The 16,075-nt window shown below is 38.5% G+C and overlaps 1 protein-coding gene across 1 annotated transcript in view; it reads left to right on the forward strand.

Moving 5' to 3' along the window:
- FBXO9 (F-box protein 9) overlaps positions 1-16,075 on the forward strand; it is a 44,034-nt gene that overhangs the window by 22,328 nt on the left and 5,631 nt on the right. The window contains exons 3-12 of the mRNA XM_080805312.1: positions 985-1,138; positions 3,217-3,276; positions 4,683-4,782; positions 6,814-6,944; positions 8,104-8,218; positions 9,565-9,683; positions 9,894-9,984; positions 10,668-10,763; positions 11,099-11,192; positions 12,949-13,100. Of these exons, the coding sequence (XP_080661438.1) occupies positions 985-1,138; positions 3,217-3,276; positions 4,683-4,782; positions 6,814-6,944; positions 8,104-8,218; positions 9,565-9,683; positions 9,894-9,984; positions 10,668-10,763; positions 11,099-11,192; positions 12,949-13,100 (1,112 nt within the window). The remainder of the gene's footprint in view (positions 1-984; positions 1,139-3,216; positions 3,277-4,682; positions 4,783-6,813; positions 6,945-8,103; positions 8,219-9,564; positions 9,684-9,893; positions 9,985-10,667; positions 10,764-11,098; positions 11,193-12,948; positions 13,101-16,075) is intronic.

Genomic DNA, 16,075 nt, shown 5'->3' on the forward strand with positions numbered 1-16,075 from the left:
TTTAAAAACTTACATATTTTATATATGCCTCTTCAAAAAAACACTAGGAATAATGTACACAGTCGTATTGATAATGGCCTTCTTTGGGAGAAGGAGTATTTCAAGTTGGGTTCCCAGGGAACAGACTTTAAAGTAGAAACTATGATGAGGAAAGTGTACTAGGGAGTTCTTTTGGGATCTACACCTATGGAAGGGGGAGAGGGAGGAGGCCGGAGTGGGCAGAGGGAGAAGTCTAGCTGCTGTACCGTCTTAAAGGACCATCTCAGCCAATTCTGTGGGAGTTCTGAGTATGGAGGAACCAGAGCCTTTTACACTTTTATCAGCTGTTGATCAGTCATTGGGTAGCGATCGCCGGGGAAGAGGCGTGATCTTGTGTAGGCGATGCCCACACGGGCTGACAGCTGAGGGCTGTTTCTGTAGCAGTCCCAGCATTCGGGCTGATCAGTGCCTTCATTCCTGAAGGGATCTGGGCAGCACAGCAGAGTCCACCACACTGGGAAACTTCAGTTTCTATATTCAGAATTTTTTATGACATATATTAGAGAAAATAGTTCCTTTTAAAAAAAGGACCTTCTTTCCTTTTGAAAGAAGGACTTAGGGTTCAACTACAGAATTATTAACAGTACTTTCCACATCTAGTAGATGATGTATTCCAGGTAAACAAATGTTTGAAAGCTTTTATGTTCAGCCCCTAGGAGATGGCTTATCTTTCCAACTCTAACCAGAACTTGGTTATCTGATACCATTAGATTTTTCCCATATAGACAGTCAGGCAACTTTTCATGATTTTTTTTCGAAGATTTAAGCAGAACAGTATTTTAGAAGGTAACGTGTTGAATGGATATTGATTTAGTAATTTAAAAGACCATGTTTCCTAGTCTTAAGTATGCATTTATATGGAAATTGATGTCGGGCCTGTTGATAAATTGTCCAGGGTTGAGCTGCTCTTCCTTGGTGAGCCCTAAAGTCCTTTTCTTTCCTTAGGCACAGCTCCAGATGTTCCGAGCTCAGTGGATGTTTGAACTTGCTCCAGGTGTAGGCTCTAGCAATTTAGAAACTCGGCCTTGCAGAGCATCAAAAGGCTCTTTACTGAAAGCACCAGACACCAAAGGAAAGCAAGAACTGGCAAAAGAAGAAAAGTTAAGTATTATGGACATTGTGACAAAGGAACTTTTTTTTTAATTGCACATGAGAGTTTTCAGAGTCTTAAGTAAGTGATCATTGTAATTGTATTCTGGTGACATAAGCACGTAACTTATGAAATAAAACTTTTCCTCATGTGCAGAAGTATACTGGTATGTCCATCCTTCACTACTACTTCTAGGTGCTTTGGATGATACCACCATTCCTCACGGGCTTCTTTCTAGAGGTACAGTGTCTTTATGGAACTGTCTTTGGCAATTTATATGCCTAAGATTCATTTGGTCTCTAAAAGTTCGATGCTTCTGAATTTATTAGTAGAAGCCCAAAAGGAGAAAAAACTTGTTCAAATGTTAACACCTTTGCAAAGGTCTTAATGCAGTATTTTGTTACATTTTGAATTGAACCAATGTATAATGATGCATTAATTATTTCCTTCTTCTGGAAGACTTTGAAAGTGCTCACACTGAAAATATTTGGAATGCTGTCTAATAAACCTGATGAATAAGTCTCTTTTTAGTACTTACATGACATAGGCACGTTATACTTTCCATTTTTCCTGTTCCATAGAGGTTCTCATGTTTACACAAAATATTTTACAAGCAATTTGGCATTAAGTAATTGAAATTACCATGATAACTAAAAACTTCCATATTCATCTTGTTTTAATTTTTATTTTGAAAATAATTATAGAAACCTAGGTGCAGGGAAGCCCCGTGTACCTTTCACCCTTCTCCTTCAGCAGTGACACCTTGCATAGCTATAGTACCATATCAGAAGCTAGGAAATAGACATTGGTATAATGCACAGCGCTTATTCGGACCTCCCAGATTTGTAAGCACTTTTTTTATGTGCATGTATATAAATAGTACGTGTGTAGCTTCCTGTAACCACCACCACGATCAAGATCGGGACTGTGGTAGCACCACAGGACTCCCTCTTTCTGCACCTTTGTAGTTCTCTCCTGTCCCCCACTCCCTGACCATTCCTACCCACTGGCAGTCACTAATCTCTTCTCCAGTTCTGTAACTTTGATATTCAAAAAATGGTGCAAAAATGGAATCCTCCAGTATATAACCTTCTGAGGTGGGCATTTTTCACTCACCAGAATTCCCCTGAGATCCATCCAGGTTTGTGTATAACAGTAGTTTGTTCCTTTTTATTGCTCAGTAGTATTGCACAGTATGGGTGCACCTCAGTTTGTTGAACTGTTCACCAGTTGAAGGACATTTGGGTTGTTCCCAGTGTTTGGTGATTAATAGAGCTGCTACGAATATTCATGTGCAGGTTTTTGCATGAATGTAAGTTTTCATTTCTCCGGCCTAGGAGTGCAGTTGCTGGGTTGTATGGTAAGTGCCTATTTGGTTAAAAGAAACTGCCCAGGGGTTTTCCAGGGTGGCTGCACCATTTTATGTTTCCAGCAGCAGTATCTGAGTGGTCCAGCGTCTCCACAGCCTCATCGGACCTTGGGGTTGTCACTCCTTTTTAGCTATTCTGATAGGCATGTAGTGATACCTCACTGTGATCTTAATTTGTATTTCCTTAGTGGCTAATGATGTTGAATATCTTTTCATGTGCCATTTGCCACCTTTCCTCTCTGTATAATATATTGTCTTTTCTAATTGCATTGCTTGTGTTTGTTGAGTTTTGAGAGTTCTTTATTCTAAATACAGTCCTTTGTTGAGTAAATGGCTCGTACATTCTTTCTCTCAGCCTGTGGCTTACATTTTCATCCTCAGGGTATTTCATGGAGCCAAAGTTTTTAATATTGATGAGTTCCAGTTTATCAACCTTTCCTTCTATGGATTGTGTTTTTTGGATCAAGTAGAACTCTTCACCCAGCCATAGGTCTCCCAAGATTTAAAAAATTCTTTTTCCTCTAAGTTTTTTATTTTACGATTAAGTCCATGATCCATTTTTGAGTTGATTTTTATGTAAGATGTGAGGTTTAGGTCATGGTTCATTACTTTGCCTGTGGGTATCCAATCATTCTGGCACTTGTGTTAGAAAGGCTATACTGCCATGCATACTCATTTTTAAAACAGACTTTCAAAAATTGCATTTCACTATTTTTATAGGCTCGAGAACTCTTCCTAAAAGCAGTAGAAGAAGAACAGAATGGAGCTCTCTATGAAGGTAAAAAAACTCAGGGCCCAGGATCATATGTCATGACATTTCTGAATAACAACTCTTAGTTACTGAACAGTTTTTTTTTTTTTTTTTAACTAGAATATATTTGTTATGTAGACATCAGTCTCCCTATATTTAAAATTGTTTTCTACCAAATCAAAACTAAATATTGTATTTCTCTATAACCTCTTTTCAAAAAATATTGCTGTGAACCATCATCATATTGGTCTACGTTTAGGTTTTAGTATTTATTAATTCTTCATTATATTAAGGTCTTAAAAATAACTGTTTCTCATTTTAAAATAGTGTATTCTTTTATGGGTGAAAATTACTTTGGGGGGGAATATAAAAGATAGTTTCTGGAACATATACATATTTACTAGTTTACATTTTACACTAAGGAATTACCCCTCAGCTTTAATTACCTCTTTTATTTACCTCTTTTAATTACCTCTTTTATTAACCCATTAGAAATGCATAAACAAACAGAGCAGTGGGGCATTTTACTGTATTAGGTGTGTAAGTAGGCTTCCATTTTGTGATAGTAAAGCTAATAATTGGGGCATGGGAAAAATGCTTGTGCTTGAATCACTTTGAAAATGTCCTCAAAATAACATTTTCAGGATTACTGTATTTTATTTGCAAGTTTCTTCTAGTGATATTTTCACTCAGATATTAAAAGAGCCCAAATGGTGAGATCCCTCCACAGTCTTCATTAGTTTGTAAGATTCTCATCTCCATTTAGTGTACAGTAATTCACCCAGAGTAACAGAACACAGCAGAATATATTGAATTGAATAGAGTCTGTCGATGGGAAGAAGAGCTGGTTGACTTCTGCAGTCTCAAGTTCAGTTGTATAGCTTTGTGGGAGAGAGTGATAAATACCATAGCTCTAAACCACCTGGCCATGAACTTTATAAGAAAATAGGTTTTAAATGTTATTTAGCTAAGTAATAGGCAGCTGGACTAAAGGAAATTGGATTTGAAGGTTAATTTTTAAAAAAAGTCTTTCTTCTACCTAGTAGGAAGCATTTGATTACCCTTAACTCTGCATCCTAGAAACAAAAGGTTGCTTAAAAGTGTTTTTCTCGGGTCTACAGCAATTACATTTCCAAAGTGTGAAGAAAGACAACCACATAAGATCGCGTCTAACTGTGAGGCTGAGGGAGAAGGTGGGAAGGGCTAACAGTCCTTAAGCTGCTATAATGTGTTAGCTTTAGAAAAAAGAAAGGTTATTTCTGAGTAGTAAGGCTTGGAAATAAGTTTGTTCACTGAACTACTACTGCATGTAGAAAAAAGGAATTTGGCTGTTTGTAAAGAAAGTTACCAAATTAAACCACAGTTATAGGTAATCAAAGGAAATGACAAAAAATGTGTGGTCATAGCTAATTTAGCTTTATTTCTTCTTTTAGCCATCAAGTTTTATCGTAGGGCTATGCAACTTGTACCTGATATAGAGTTCAAGATTACTTATACCCGGTCTCCAGATGGTGATGGCGTTGGAAACAGCTAGTGCGTATATAATTCGATAGACAGTAATACATAGAGTTTGTTAAAGTTAAGCGTCTTTGCCCTGTTGACTCTTAACATGATAAGAAGATGGTGGTAATTCTGTTAAATTATATAGTCTTTAGCATAAAGACTTGTTTATAAAGCTGTAGAAATTTTTTTTTAGTTAGGGAAATTTTAAGATTAAAATATAGGAATGCACATTTTAAACAGATACAACAAAGATAAGGTGGCAAGAGTTTTTTTTAAATAAAAGCAGTGATTATTGAAAGTAAATTAAAAGACACAGTTCACCTTCCTGAAACCTATTTTAAAAAGTCAAATCTATTAAAATAAAATTAGGCCAAAGTTGACAAAATGTTGATAATGGTTGAAATTGGGTGATGGGTACATGGGGTTTCATCAGACTAGTTTTTCTCCTTTTTGATATGTTTGAAGTTACACATTTTTTTAAAGGTTTTTCATTTTATTACGGAAATGCTGAATTATAACAAGACTTTATTATTCTCTTAAGGTATCTGGGAGGACATTGTTAAGACTATGTTTGTTTAAAAGCCCAGGTGTAGGATAGAAGCCATGTTTCTTTGGATAGATGCCTCTTGCATCAAAGTCATAAAGCGGCATTGATAGTTTTACATGGACAAAGATCAAAAGATTTGCAGGCCAATTATAGAAAATTCTTTTTGGCTTAATCTATCTCCAAAAGCTCAATTTGCTGATATTAGAGGGAGGAGAGTCTCTCTACCCATGAGAGAATGTCAGGTTAGAAATGAGCAATACATAGGAAAATAGTGTTTTTAGTAATAAAATACTACCATTATGTTACGGTATTACCTCTGTCATGAGGTAATTAAGAAGTTACTTTTACGGATAACATGTGCTCATTGCCAGTGTTTTTTTTTTTTAACTGCTTGCAGTATTAACACTCAAGCTTTGGATAATAAAAATATCCCAGTGAAGTTAGTCTTAACTGTCTGTCTGAACTTGGAGGCTAATGGTGTTGTTCACCAAATGAAATTTAATAGTATGAGGTAGTTGAAACTCAAAATGAATCATGTGGGCTTTTTCTAAGCCTCTTTATACTCTGGCGGGCATTTAGACCCAGCTCTTGGCCCGTTTGATGAATAGATGCAGGTGCTGTTGAGAAAGGCTGTATTAAAAATGTTAAAGAAGCATTTCTATTCTCTCCCATCCCTTTGTACAAGCCCAGATGCAGTGAAAGTTCTTGAAGGATAAAGGTGTGTTTTTCTTATCAGGTCTTATAATCTCTGAAAGTCACTCTCCTGGTTTTGTTCTTGTTTTCTGCCTTCTGTGAAGTGCTGGTAGAGCAGCCCTTGTACCCATCTAGCCTCTGCCACACGTGCCTTTCTTGTGGTGTAATTAGCCCTTCTTGGTCTTTGGACCTTATTCTCATCTAAGCTGCTTTGTATATCTGATCGCTTTTAAGGTTAATTCAACAAAAATTAAAGGCAGATTTTTTTTTTTTAAACACTGAATTACCCTTGTTTGGATGAATGATAGATGATTTGTGGACCCTGCTAAGATTTCTAAATTACATATTTTCCTCTCTTAAGGTAGGGTGGTAAGGCACATCTGTTAGAAAACCCTTGGTAAGTAAGTACCACAGATGACATCTGTATATTTGATTTTTATCCAGTTAGAATGGATTGTAGTCACATTAGTATGGAATATATTTACATAAGTTTTTAAAAATCATTTGAAATTATCTTTTTCACTAACTCAAGAAATCTCTACAGTAAAATGGACTAATTAAATCTCAACATTTGTATCCAAAATTCTAGTTCTTTCTGGGTGAGAATGAAAATGGCTGAAGCTTTTTTCGCCAAAAAATTTGGTATGGCCCTCCTTTGTGAGGCAGAGTAAACTTTTATAAAATCAAAAAAAGTAGTTAAGACAGTTTGCATTTAGATAACTTTTTCTAAAGCAGATTTGAAAGTACTATCAAAAATCAGTTTCTAAACTCTATGTTTGTGGAGTGAAGCACTTAATTTATTCACCTCCCTCCTTTTTCAGCATGGAAGATAATGACGATGACAGCAAGATGGCAGACCTTTTGTCGTGCTTCCAGCAGCAGCTCACGTTCCAGGAGTCTGTGCTCAAACTGTGTCAGCCTGAGCTGGAGAGCAATCAGACTCACATATCAGGTAAGCGTGCATGGCTCTTAGAACTCAGGGAGGTACACTTTTACTTTAGATTTAAATTTTCCAAACTTACAGGGCCGGCCAGGTAACTAGCCAAATAATTGCTCTAGTTCAAAGTATGTTGGGAGAGCTAGTTATAATTACTGTTTACATATACTAATAAGCTTTCAAAATCTGAAGTAGAAAGGAGTTTGGAGTACAGTTTAAGGGTGCCCTTCTTGATTCATTGAAGATTTAAAAGGGTGTCTGAGTTATCGAAGCTGCCCAAGAAAATTAGAGGAAGACAGGTGTCATGAGGCATTTCAGCCTGAGAGAGGTTGCATTTTTATTTATTTATTTTAGATTTTATTTTTTTATTTGACACAGAGAGAGGTAGCTAGAGAGAGAACACAAGCAGAGGGAGCAACAGGCAAGCAGAAGGAGAGGGAGAAGCAGACTCCCTGCTGAGCAAGGAGCTGGACACAGGGCTTGATCCCAGGACCCTGGGACCATGACCTGAGCCGAAGGCAGCCACTTAACCAACTGAGCCACCCAGGCACCCCAGAGGCTACATACTTAAAAATGAGTGTTTGGGGCACCTGGGCCACTCAGTCAGTTAAGTGTCCAGACTCTTGGTTTTGGGATCGAACCTTGTGTCGGGCTCTGTGCTCAGCTCCGAGTCTAGTTGAGATTCTCTCCCTCTGCCCCTCTGGCTTGTGCTCACACTCTCTCACTCAAATAAATAAAAAGATATTAATAAAAATTAATTTTTTTTTCTTTTCATATGTTAAGTGTTGTTTAGTTATGGGGTTTTCTAGAGAAAGACACTTGAAAATTTTCAAGGAGATGAAAGTAAGTTTTAGTGTTAGCAAATGCAATATGGATTACGTATACGTACATAATTTGATATAAATATATACATATCAGACTATTTTAATTTATTTTAATGTCTCTTGGTGATAAAATGATCTTTTGAAGGAAAAGGTGCTTTATAAAAGTAGCTTCTGGTCTGTTCTATACTGAAAAAAAATTTGTGTCTTGACGTCCGAAACCATTATTACTCTCTGAGCCATACTGAGGCTGTGATTCACAAAATCCGGGAGTAGTGAAGCTGCCTGCACCCGAGAATGAGACCGTCCAGTAACCAAGGAGGGTCACTGAAGGGATGACGTTTTCTTTGCAGTGCTGCCGATGGAGGTCCTGATGTACATCTTCCGATGGGTGGTGTCTAGCGACTTAGACCTCAGGTCATTAGAGCAGCTGTCGCAGGTGTGCAGAGGATTCTATATCTGTGCCAGGTACTTCATCTTTTTAAAACAACTCAGGCAGGGGTGAAGAAAGAATTATGGTCTTTTGCCAGTTTCGATAAAGAAAAAATCTTGATCGATATTCAGTAAAAACTTAGAATGGACGGTTTTGCCTAAGCTGTATTTATGTGATCTTCCCAAACCACCTAGCCCTTAAAGGCTAGAGTGCACTGGATTTCCAGGGTGCAGATGTAGTCACACGTATTACTTCCATAGAGCAGTTTGCATGCTATTCTAGCTGATTTGGAAAAAGAATTGTGCTAGGAAAATAAACTTGAGTCACCTTCACAATAACTCTAAATACCATTACGTGGTAATGACTTAAATTTAGATTGCACTAGCATTTTCTTTTGGCCCATTAGAAGTTATCCTGTACTTTTAAAAATACTGCTTTGTGAAGAATAATCATAGTTTAGTATAAAATGATTTGAGACTGGTAATCTTTCATGGATATTTTACATAAAAATATATAGTTTGTGGGGCACTTGGTTGACTCAAAGTTGGTTAACTGTCTGCCTTCAGCTTGGGTCACGATCCTGAGGTCCTGGGATCTAGCCCCGTGTCGGGCTTCCTGCTCAGCAAGGGAACCTGCTTCTCCCTTTCCCTCTGCTGCTGTGCTCTCTCTCTCGTTCTCCCTGTCTCTCAAAAAAAAAAAAAAAAAAAAAAAAAAGGTACTCAGTTTTCTACACTAATCCCATAAAAAATTCTGTGGGTGCTACCTTAAAAATAGATCTTTAATCTGACATTTCCCCCTTGTCCAGGGACCCTTCTTGTTCCTCCCGTTATAGCTGGTCTGGGTTATTATGGCAGTGGCCTGCTACCCCTCTTCCACCCCTAGAGCACCCAGAGAGCAGACCACCAGAGTTAGAAAGCCTAAATCATACTCAGAGCTCTTCAGTGGCATCCATGTCACAAAATAGCCTCTAAGCCCCTCACTGCCCCTCCAGTCATGCAACCTGTGAACCTGGCTTAGTTAGCTGCAACCATGTGGTTTTCATCGAACGCACCAGACACCCTCCCACCTAGAGCCTTGCACTTGCTATGGCTTCTGCCCAGGTACTTTCCCTGCCGTTGTGCCTGAAGTAGTCTCTCCTCCCCCACCATAGCTGTCCTTGCCTGTTTACCCTGCTTCATTTGTTTTTGCACTGAGCACACTATCTGAAACTTTTCTTGGTATGGTTTGCTTTCCCACAAGGAAAAGAGCAGGGGCTTTGTTTTGTCTGTCTCCAGAGCCCTGGTCAGTGCCTTGCAGGTGCTCATCAAATTCTTGCAGAAATATTTCTGCGTTCAGGGACTTAGCCTTTTTTATAAGTTGATATTATGCTTTTATTACCTAGAGACCCTGAGATATGGCGTTTGGCCTGCTTGAAAGTTTGGGGCAGAAGCTGTATTAAGCTTGTTCCGTACACATCCTGGAGGGAGATGTTTTTAGAAAGGCCCCGTGTTCGGTTTGATGGTAAGTTGAACTCTTCAGAACTTAGGAGAAATAGTGGTCTAGCATGTTGATTTTGATAAGTACACAATCTTAACTTTCTGTAACAGATCTAAGTACTCTAATCATACTTAAAGGAAACCACAGTAAAAATAAAGCTGGAAACATGTTAGCTGATTTTAACTGTAAAAAAAAAAACAAAACCTAAAAAACCTCAAAACTTTCTTTTTATAGGAGTGTATATCAGTAAAACGACATATATTCGTCAAGGGGAACAGTCTCTTGATGGTTTCTATAGAGCCTGGCACCAAGTGGAATATTACAGGTACAACTGTAGTAAACTGAGTGAGTGAAAAATTCTCTCTCTCCAAGTATTAGTTCATTAGTTACTGGGCAACTGTTGTTTGTGGCCTTCACATTTATCCACAAAATGACCCTCAGTATTTTTCTCCAGTTTTGTAACAGGAACTGAACTCAAAGAACCAAGAGGTTAATACAAATTATTTAATTCCTCCTAGCTTCTAAATCGAAGAATCCCTTTACATTTTAGAGCTCTTTGTTGTTTTTTGCTTTTGGTGGGATTCATTTGCCTTTTCACTTAGCTGGTGCTCTTTCAGCCTTACTGTCCATCAGATGTTACTGGCCTTGAGAAATAAGGAGACATGTGAACTACTGTGTATGATCACTAGGTCTTACTCTTGACTTAATTAGTGCTTTAGGGAAAAAAAAACAGTTTTAACAGAGGTATATTTATTTTTATTCAGGAATAAAACTGAAAGTTCGACAGTTCCCTCTAAGAAAAATAACAGACTGTTTTCACTTCTTTTTCACTGGCCTCATGGGTTGCCAGTCATGTTTGTTTTAATGTTGTTTTGCTGGTTTTTTGGCCCATGGTATTTCTGATTTGATTTCACAGCAGTGAACAGGTTTAGGTGCCAGGAAACAAGAACATATTTTATACTGTGTGTGTGTGTGGTGTTTTTTGGTGTTCTTTTTCTTTTTACACAGGTACATAAGATTCTTCCCTGATGGCCTTGTGATGGTGTTGACAACCCCCGAGGAGCCCCAGTCCATTGTTCCTCGCTTAAGAACTAGGAATACCAGGTAGTATTTTTCTGTAGTTGTCTGTCCAGTTCACATTTTCTGTGGTTACTTGCAGGTTAATGTAATCCAGTGCTTCCTTAACTTAGTACCGGCTGATGAAAACAGCACTCCGCAGAGGCCCTTAGGAAAAACACCAGTGCCTGGGACTCTCTGCCTAGGGAGTGTGCTTCAGTAGGTCTTGGAACCCTTGCAAACTAGGTTTACTCACATCCTAGCTGATTCTTCTCGGGCAAGTTGAGTAACCACTGTTAGAACACATTACTTCCTGGATTATTTAAATACATGTAACAACTGATTAATAGACTTGAACTTAAATTGTACTTTTTAATTTTTAGAACTGATGCAATTCTATTGGGTCATTATCGCTTATCACAAGATACAGACAATCAGACCAAAGTATTTGCTGTGATAACTAAGAAAAAAGAAGAGGTGAGTATGTGATTGGAATTAAAGGTTCTCTGTTTATTTCAGTACTCTACTTACTCAAGCATTCTGATTAGAAAGGATAAGAAAATACTGTTTCATAATGTATACTGTTACACAAAATATATGTTGACTTAAAACATCTCTCTGAAGAGAGCTGGAGGGTTTTCTGAAATGTGGGGGTTTTTTAATTGGATCAGCTTATTTTTCTCTAAGTGATTTCTTTTTCTGGTCTAGGTTTTTTAGAAATTATAAATTGTAAAGCCAAATGTGCTATGAAATAACTAGTGAAATTATACCTGAATATGTTTTTTAGCTATCCCTATTTTGAATCATAAGGGATTTCCTTTCTAAGTTAGCTTATATAGATAATTTTTTCTCAAGGATGTTCTTACAGAGAATTTCAATTTCTACTGGAAATAAGCTAAAGTAAGATAATTCCCTTCTTCCTGTTCTTACAAAAGGAAAAAAAAATGCCAAGCAAATATTGTTGAATTACTATATTCCAGAATATTTTTAACTCTAACACATTGAGGGCCTAATTTTTTTTGCACAACTTTTCTTGCATGTGTTTTTCAATCCTGGTTTTAAAAATGGGTACGCAAGGAGTCAGTTGTGATGTAGTTGGAATAAATACTTGCCCAATGCTTTTTTTTTTTTTTTAAGATTTTATTTATTTATTTGACAGAGAGAGATCACAAGTAGGCAGAGAGGCAGGCAGAGAGAAGGGGGAAGCAGGCTCCCTTCTGAGCAAAGAGCCCGATGTGGGGCTTGATCCCAGGACCCTGAGATCATGACCTGACCCAAAGGCAGAGGCATAACCCACTGAGCCACCCAGGCACCCCTTGCCCAATGCTTTTATAATTAATATGGTTTTCAGATGTTTTCCTTGTATCAGATGCTCCTCTCTTCTCTGGCATCATGTGTTAGTTAGGGCAGGGTTTCCTTGGAGTCCCTTCACCTTGTGGCCACTGGTGGCTGGCTTCTCTGCCTGCCTCAGGTAGGCGCTGGGGATCTGGGACAGCTGTCTAAGGGGCAGAGGTAGCTGCTGTGGCTGTGGCTGTGGCTTTGGCATGAGTTTCCTGAGGTCAGAACTGGGGAGTTGTGAGGCCCTTGTTTAGTCTTATCTTGTATAGGAACTCCTGTGTTGAGTACCAGTTCTGTCTTCAGAATATGGTAACAGTGAAACCATGGATAGTGTTGGCATGCTTGTGTTGTTAGCACCAGTATTTGCAAAAGCGTGATTCTAATGAACGTTGTCCACATCTCTTTCTTCGTTGACTCTTTTACTGTTATTGCAAAAGGTAAGTTTCTGCCCCATGCTGCTTCTGCATCTTTCACCAATTTATCACTTTGCCTCTTTAAAAATTGCCATATTTTCAGTAGAAGGAAATACTAGGCTTACATGGAAAAGACAGAAGTTTTCATTTCCAACTCTGCAACTGCTGTGTAATTTTGGTTAACTTGTTTGACCTCCTGGGTCTTCATTCTTTTAGCCATTAAACAGCAGTGTACAGTCATACTTAACACTTGGGGTGGTTGTGTTGAGTAACTGAGCCGATGAAGGAGAGAAAACCTTATTTTTAGAGTGCTTACCATTTTTCAGGGCACTCATCCACCTTCTCATTTGATATCCAAGACCCCCCCTACTGTGTGCAGAGAAGATGTTACTTTTACTTTACCCTTGCATGATAGGTGCCTGTCATAGTTACATGATGACTGAGGGGGGTTCATGATAGCTCACACACTTTTTCTTTTATAGAAACCACTTGACTATAAATACAGATATTTCCGTCGCGTCCCCGTACAAGAAGCAGATCAGAGTTTTCATGTTGGGCTCCAGCTGTGTTCCAGTGGCCACCAGAGGTTCAACAAACTCATCTGGATCCATCATTCTTGTCACGTCACGTACAGGTAGGTGAATGTAGTACAGATGCCGAAGCTGCACAATAAATGTGTACTTCATATCAGGCTCAGCAAACTCTCTGATTTGAAAGCCCTCAGGGTTAACGTTCTGTTATGAAACCACTTTATGTTCCGTGACGTTACATTACAGAGTATTACATGGCCCCTGTAGATGCCTCCAGAGTTTTCTGTGCTCTAAGTAGAGAGCTGTCAGTGTGATAGTGGCACCACAGAGACGTCCCTGGCCAATGACCGTCTTTTCTAGAGGAGTCTGTCAGGCATGCAAAAGAGTGGACCAGGAGGTGGTGCTCTCCCCAGTGGCCGTGGGAATAGGCATGGGAACGGGTGCCACCACTTTGGAATTAGAATGGTACTCATCACCTTTACGCTGTTCATGTGTTACCTCCTCATTGACTTACTCAAGGCACTTTTAAAACCTCAAATCTTTTTTCTTCTCCAGTGCTTCACTCTTACATTTTTTAAAAAATTTTTATTTCCAGTTGGTTTACCCTCTGGGATTATACACTGATTTTAATAAAATTGTAGCAAGGAGGGTAAGTCTTCTAAAAGGATGTCACGTATTCCAAAGCCAAATCTATCAGGTGTTTCCTATTTAAAGCTTTTTGTGTTCGGATTTACCTGTAAGCAGTAATTAAGGAACACAACAATGTGTGTGAGAAAGGAGCAGTACAGAAGTAAGTGAACCATCAATTTGTGTGGATAGTGAGGTTTGCTGTTGTCAGGTTTGAAAGAATATTGGTGTGTGATTGATGGCTCTTGCTTCCAAAATGGAATCCAGAATTCTTGGAGACAAATTTTGAGGTCACCTTCTATTAACCTACTTCACAACCTTAGCCACAGGGTTGAAAACTTTCTGTGGCGTATTTCCACACTTTCCCCACTTGTATGAAAGGTCCTGAGAACTGAGAAAGCATTTTTCTTTTTTCTTTTTTTTTCATTCTTACCTAGCAGTCATTTATCTCCTTTTTGTTCCTTTCAGTAAACCATGCAGTGAAATGTTCTGTTTTCTTCTCATAGAAAGAAACCAAACCCAGCATAGTACCAAATAAATAGAAAGCATCATGTTTTAGGAGAAAAAAGGACATTTTTATAGGTGTCATTTGTAACTGCTACTGCTCACATTGACTTCCTTACTCTATGTATAAAGTTACTTGAATTTTCTGCCTTTTTATTTATCCCTTTGGGGGACAAAAATAAAAGGCTGTAGTAGTATTACTTACTATCTGCTTCCCCTCCCAACCCCACTGGGATAATGCTGTTGATCATGCAAATATTAAGTCACTAAATTCTATTTTAGGATTATAATTCTTCTTAAATCACATTTTAACAAGATCCTTAAAATGTCTGGAGCGTTTTACTTATTAGCATTCCTAAGCAATCTGTTCAAAGGATGTAATCAAAAATATCAAATTTTTTAAAAAAGATTTTATTTCAGAGAGGGGTAGAGAGCCGAGGTGGGCAGAGGGAGAGGGACAAGCAGAATCCCCTCTGAGCAGCTTAATTACCAAACAATGAAAACAACATAAATCTCCAACAGAAGGGGAATTATTGGGATACCTTGGTGGCACCGTTCGTTAAGCATCTGCCTTCAGCTCAGGTCATGATCCTGGGATTGAGCCCCACATCAGGCTCCTCATTCAGCGGGGAGTCTGCTTCTCTCTCTCCCTCTGCCCCTCCTCCTGCTTGTGCTCAGTCTCTTCAAATAAAATCTTTTTTAAAAAGGAGGGAATTATTAAGGAAATTGTGGTACAGGCAGACAGTGAAAATTTAATTATTATTAAATAAATTATTATTACTAAATTATTCTTAAATACTTCTGAAGAGTAATAGTGTAGGAAAATGCGTATGTCAGAATGCTAAATGAAAAGCAGGATTACTGATAGTAATATGTTACTAATAGTAATTAATGATAGTAAATATAGATACCTACCTCCTTGTTCAGCTAAGAGATAGATAATCAAGGACAACTTTGGCTAGAGAGTCCAAAAATTTGCTTCAGCAGCAGATTTTGCAATAATTTTGAGAATTGGTCAGAGCCTCATTTATATGTATCCCTAACTAAGGAAATTGGGGCCTATGAAAAGGAGTGAATCTGAATCATAAATGTTTCCTTTTTAATTCAACAATGTAAATTTAGGAGATTCGACCAATGCTCTATTATTTTGCTTGTGAAAAGTTAGAAGCACAGTTAGATTATCTCCTAGCCTGAAATAAAAGATCGTTTTAAATTCCAGAGGTTATACTCCTCCCACGAAGTGGCCTGGAAGATACAGATGAGGGTGTTATCTTTCCAGGCCAATGCCAGAGTGAAGGAGAGGGAAAGAGAAAGGGCTTACATTTAGTTAGCGTATGCAGTCCATCTGTCATCCGGGGTGGAAGAAGATTGCCTTGAAGTCTGCTACTTCTGCTTGTCACTTTGATGTGTGGAGGTCTCTAGCAACTGTACAGGACCAGGTCGACTGGAGCCTTCTCTGTGTGATGTGTACCCAGGGCTTCAGTATCAGTGGTCAGGAGCACCTGGAAAGGTCCTTTTCCAGTGGGGCTGGAGAGTGGTTTTCCCCTGGCAACGTTTATACAGTCACCAAACTCTAGGCTGTGATCAACAGGTTTCTTTGAATTGGGATCCAGGAAAGCTTCTTGAATCTATGGATGACAGGCTTGAGCATAAGACATTAGAGACTTACAGTAGTAGCTGGTCACACAAGCATGAGACGCCAAGGGATCAGAAGGTTGTGTATTGATAGAATTCTAAGAAGCTTGTAAGGTTTTCATTGAGGCTTATGTGATTTGTCCAGTGAAATGGCTGCCTTGGTCCCTAGAGATAGTGGAAATCTACCCGAAGTGGGAAACACAGTTTAAAGTCTTTTTTTTTTTTTCCGGTTGGTTTTTCCTATGAGGACATCAGTCTTACAGTAGGGGAAATCTCAACCCATCTAGAAGACATACATAAAAGAATAAGAACC

The sequence above is a fragment of the Martes martes genome (assembly GCF_963455335.1).
Source record: "Martes martes genome assembly, chromosome: 6".
Taxonomy (NCBI): Eukaryota; Metazoa; Chordata; class Mammalia; order Carnivora; family Mustelidae; genus Martes; species Martes martes.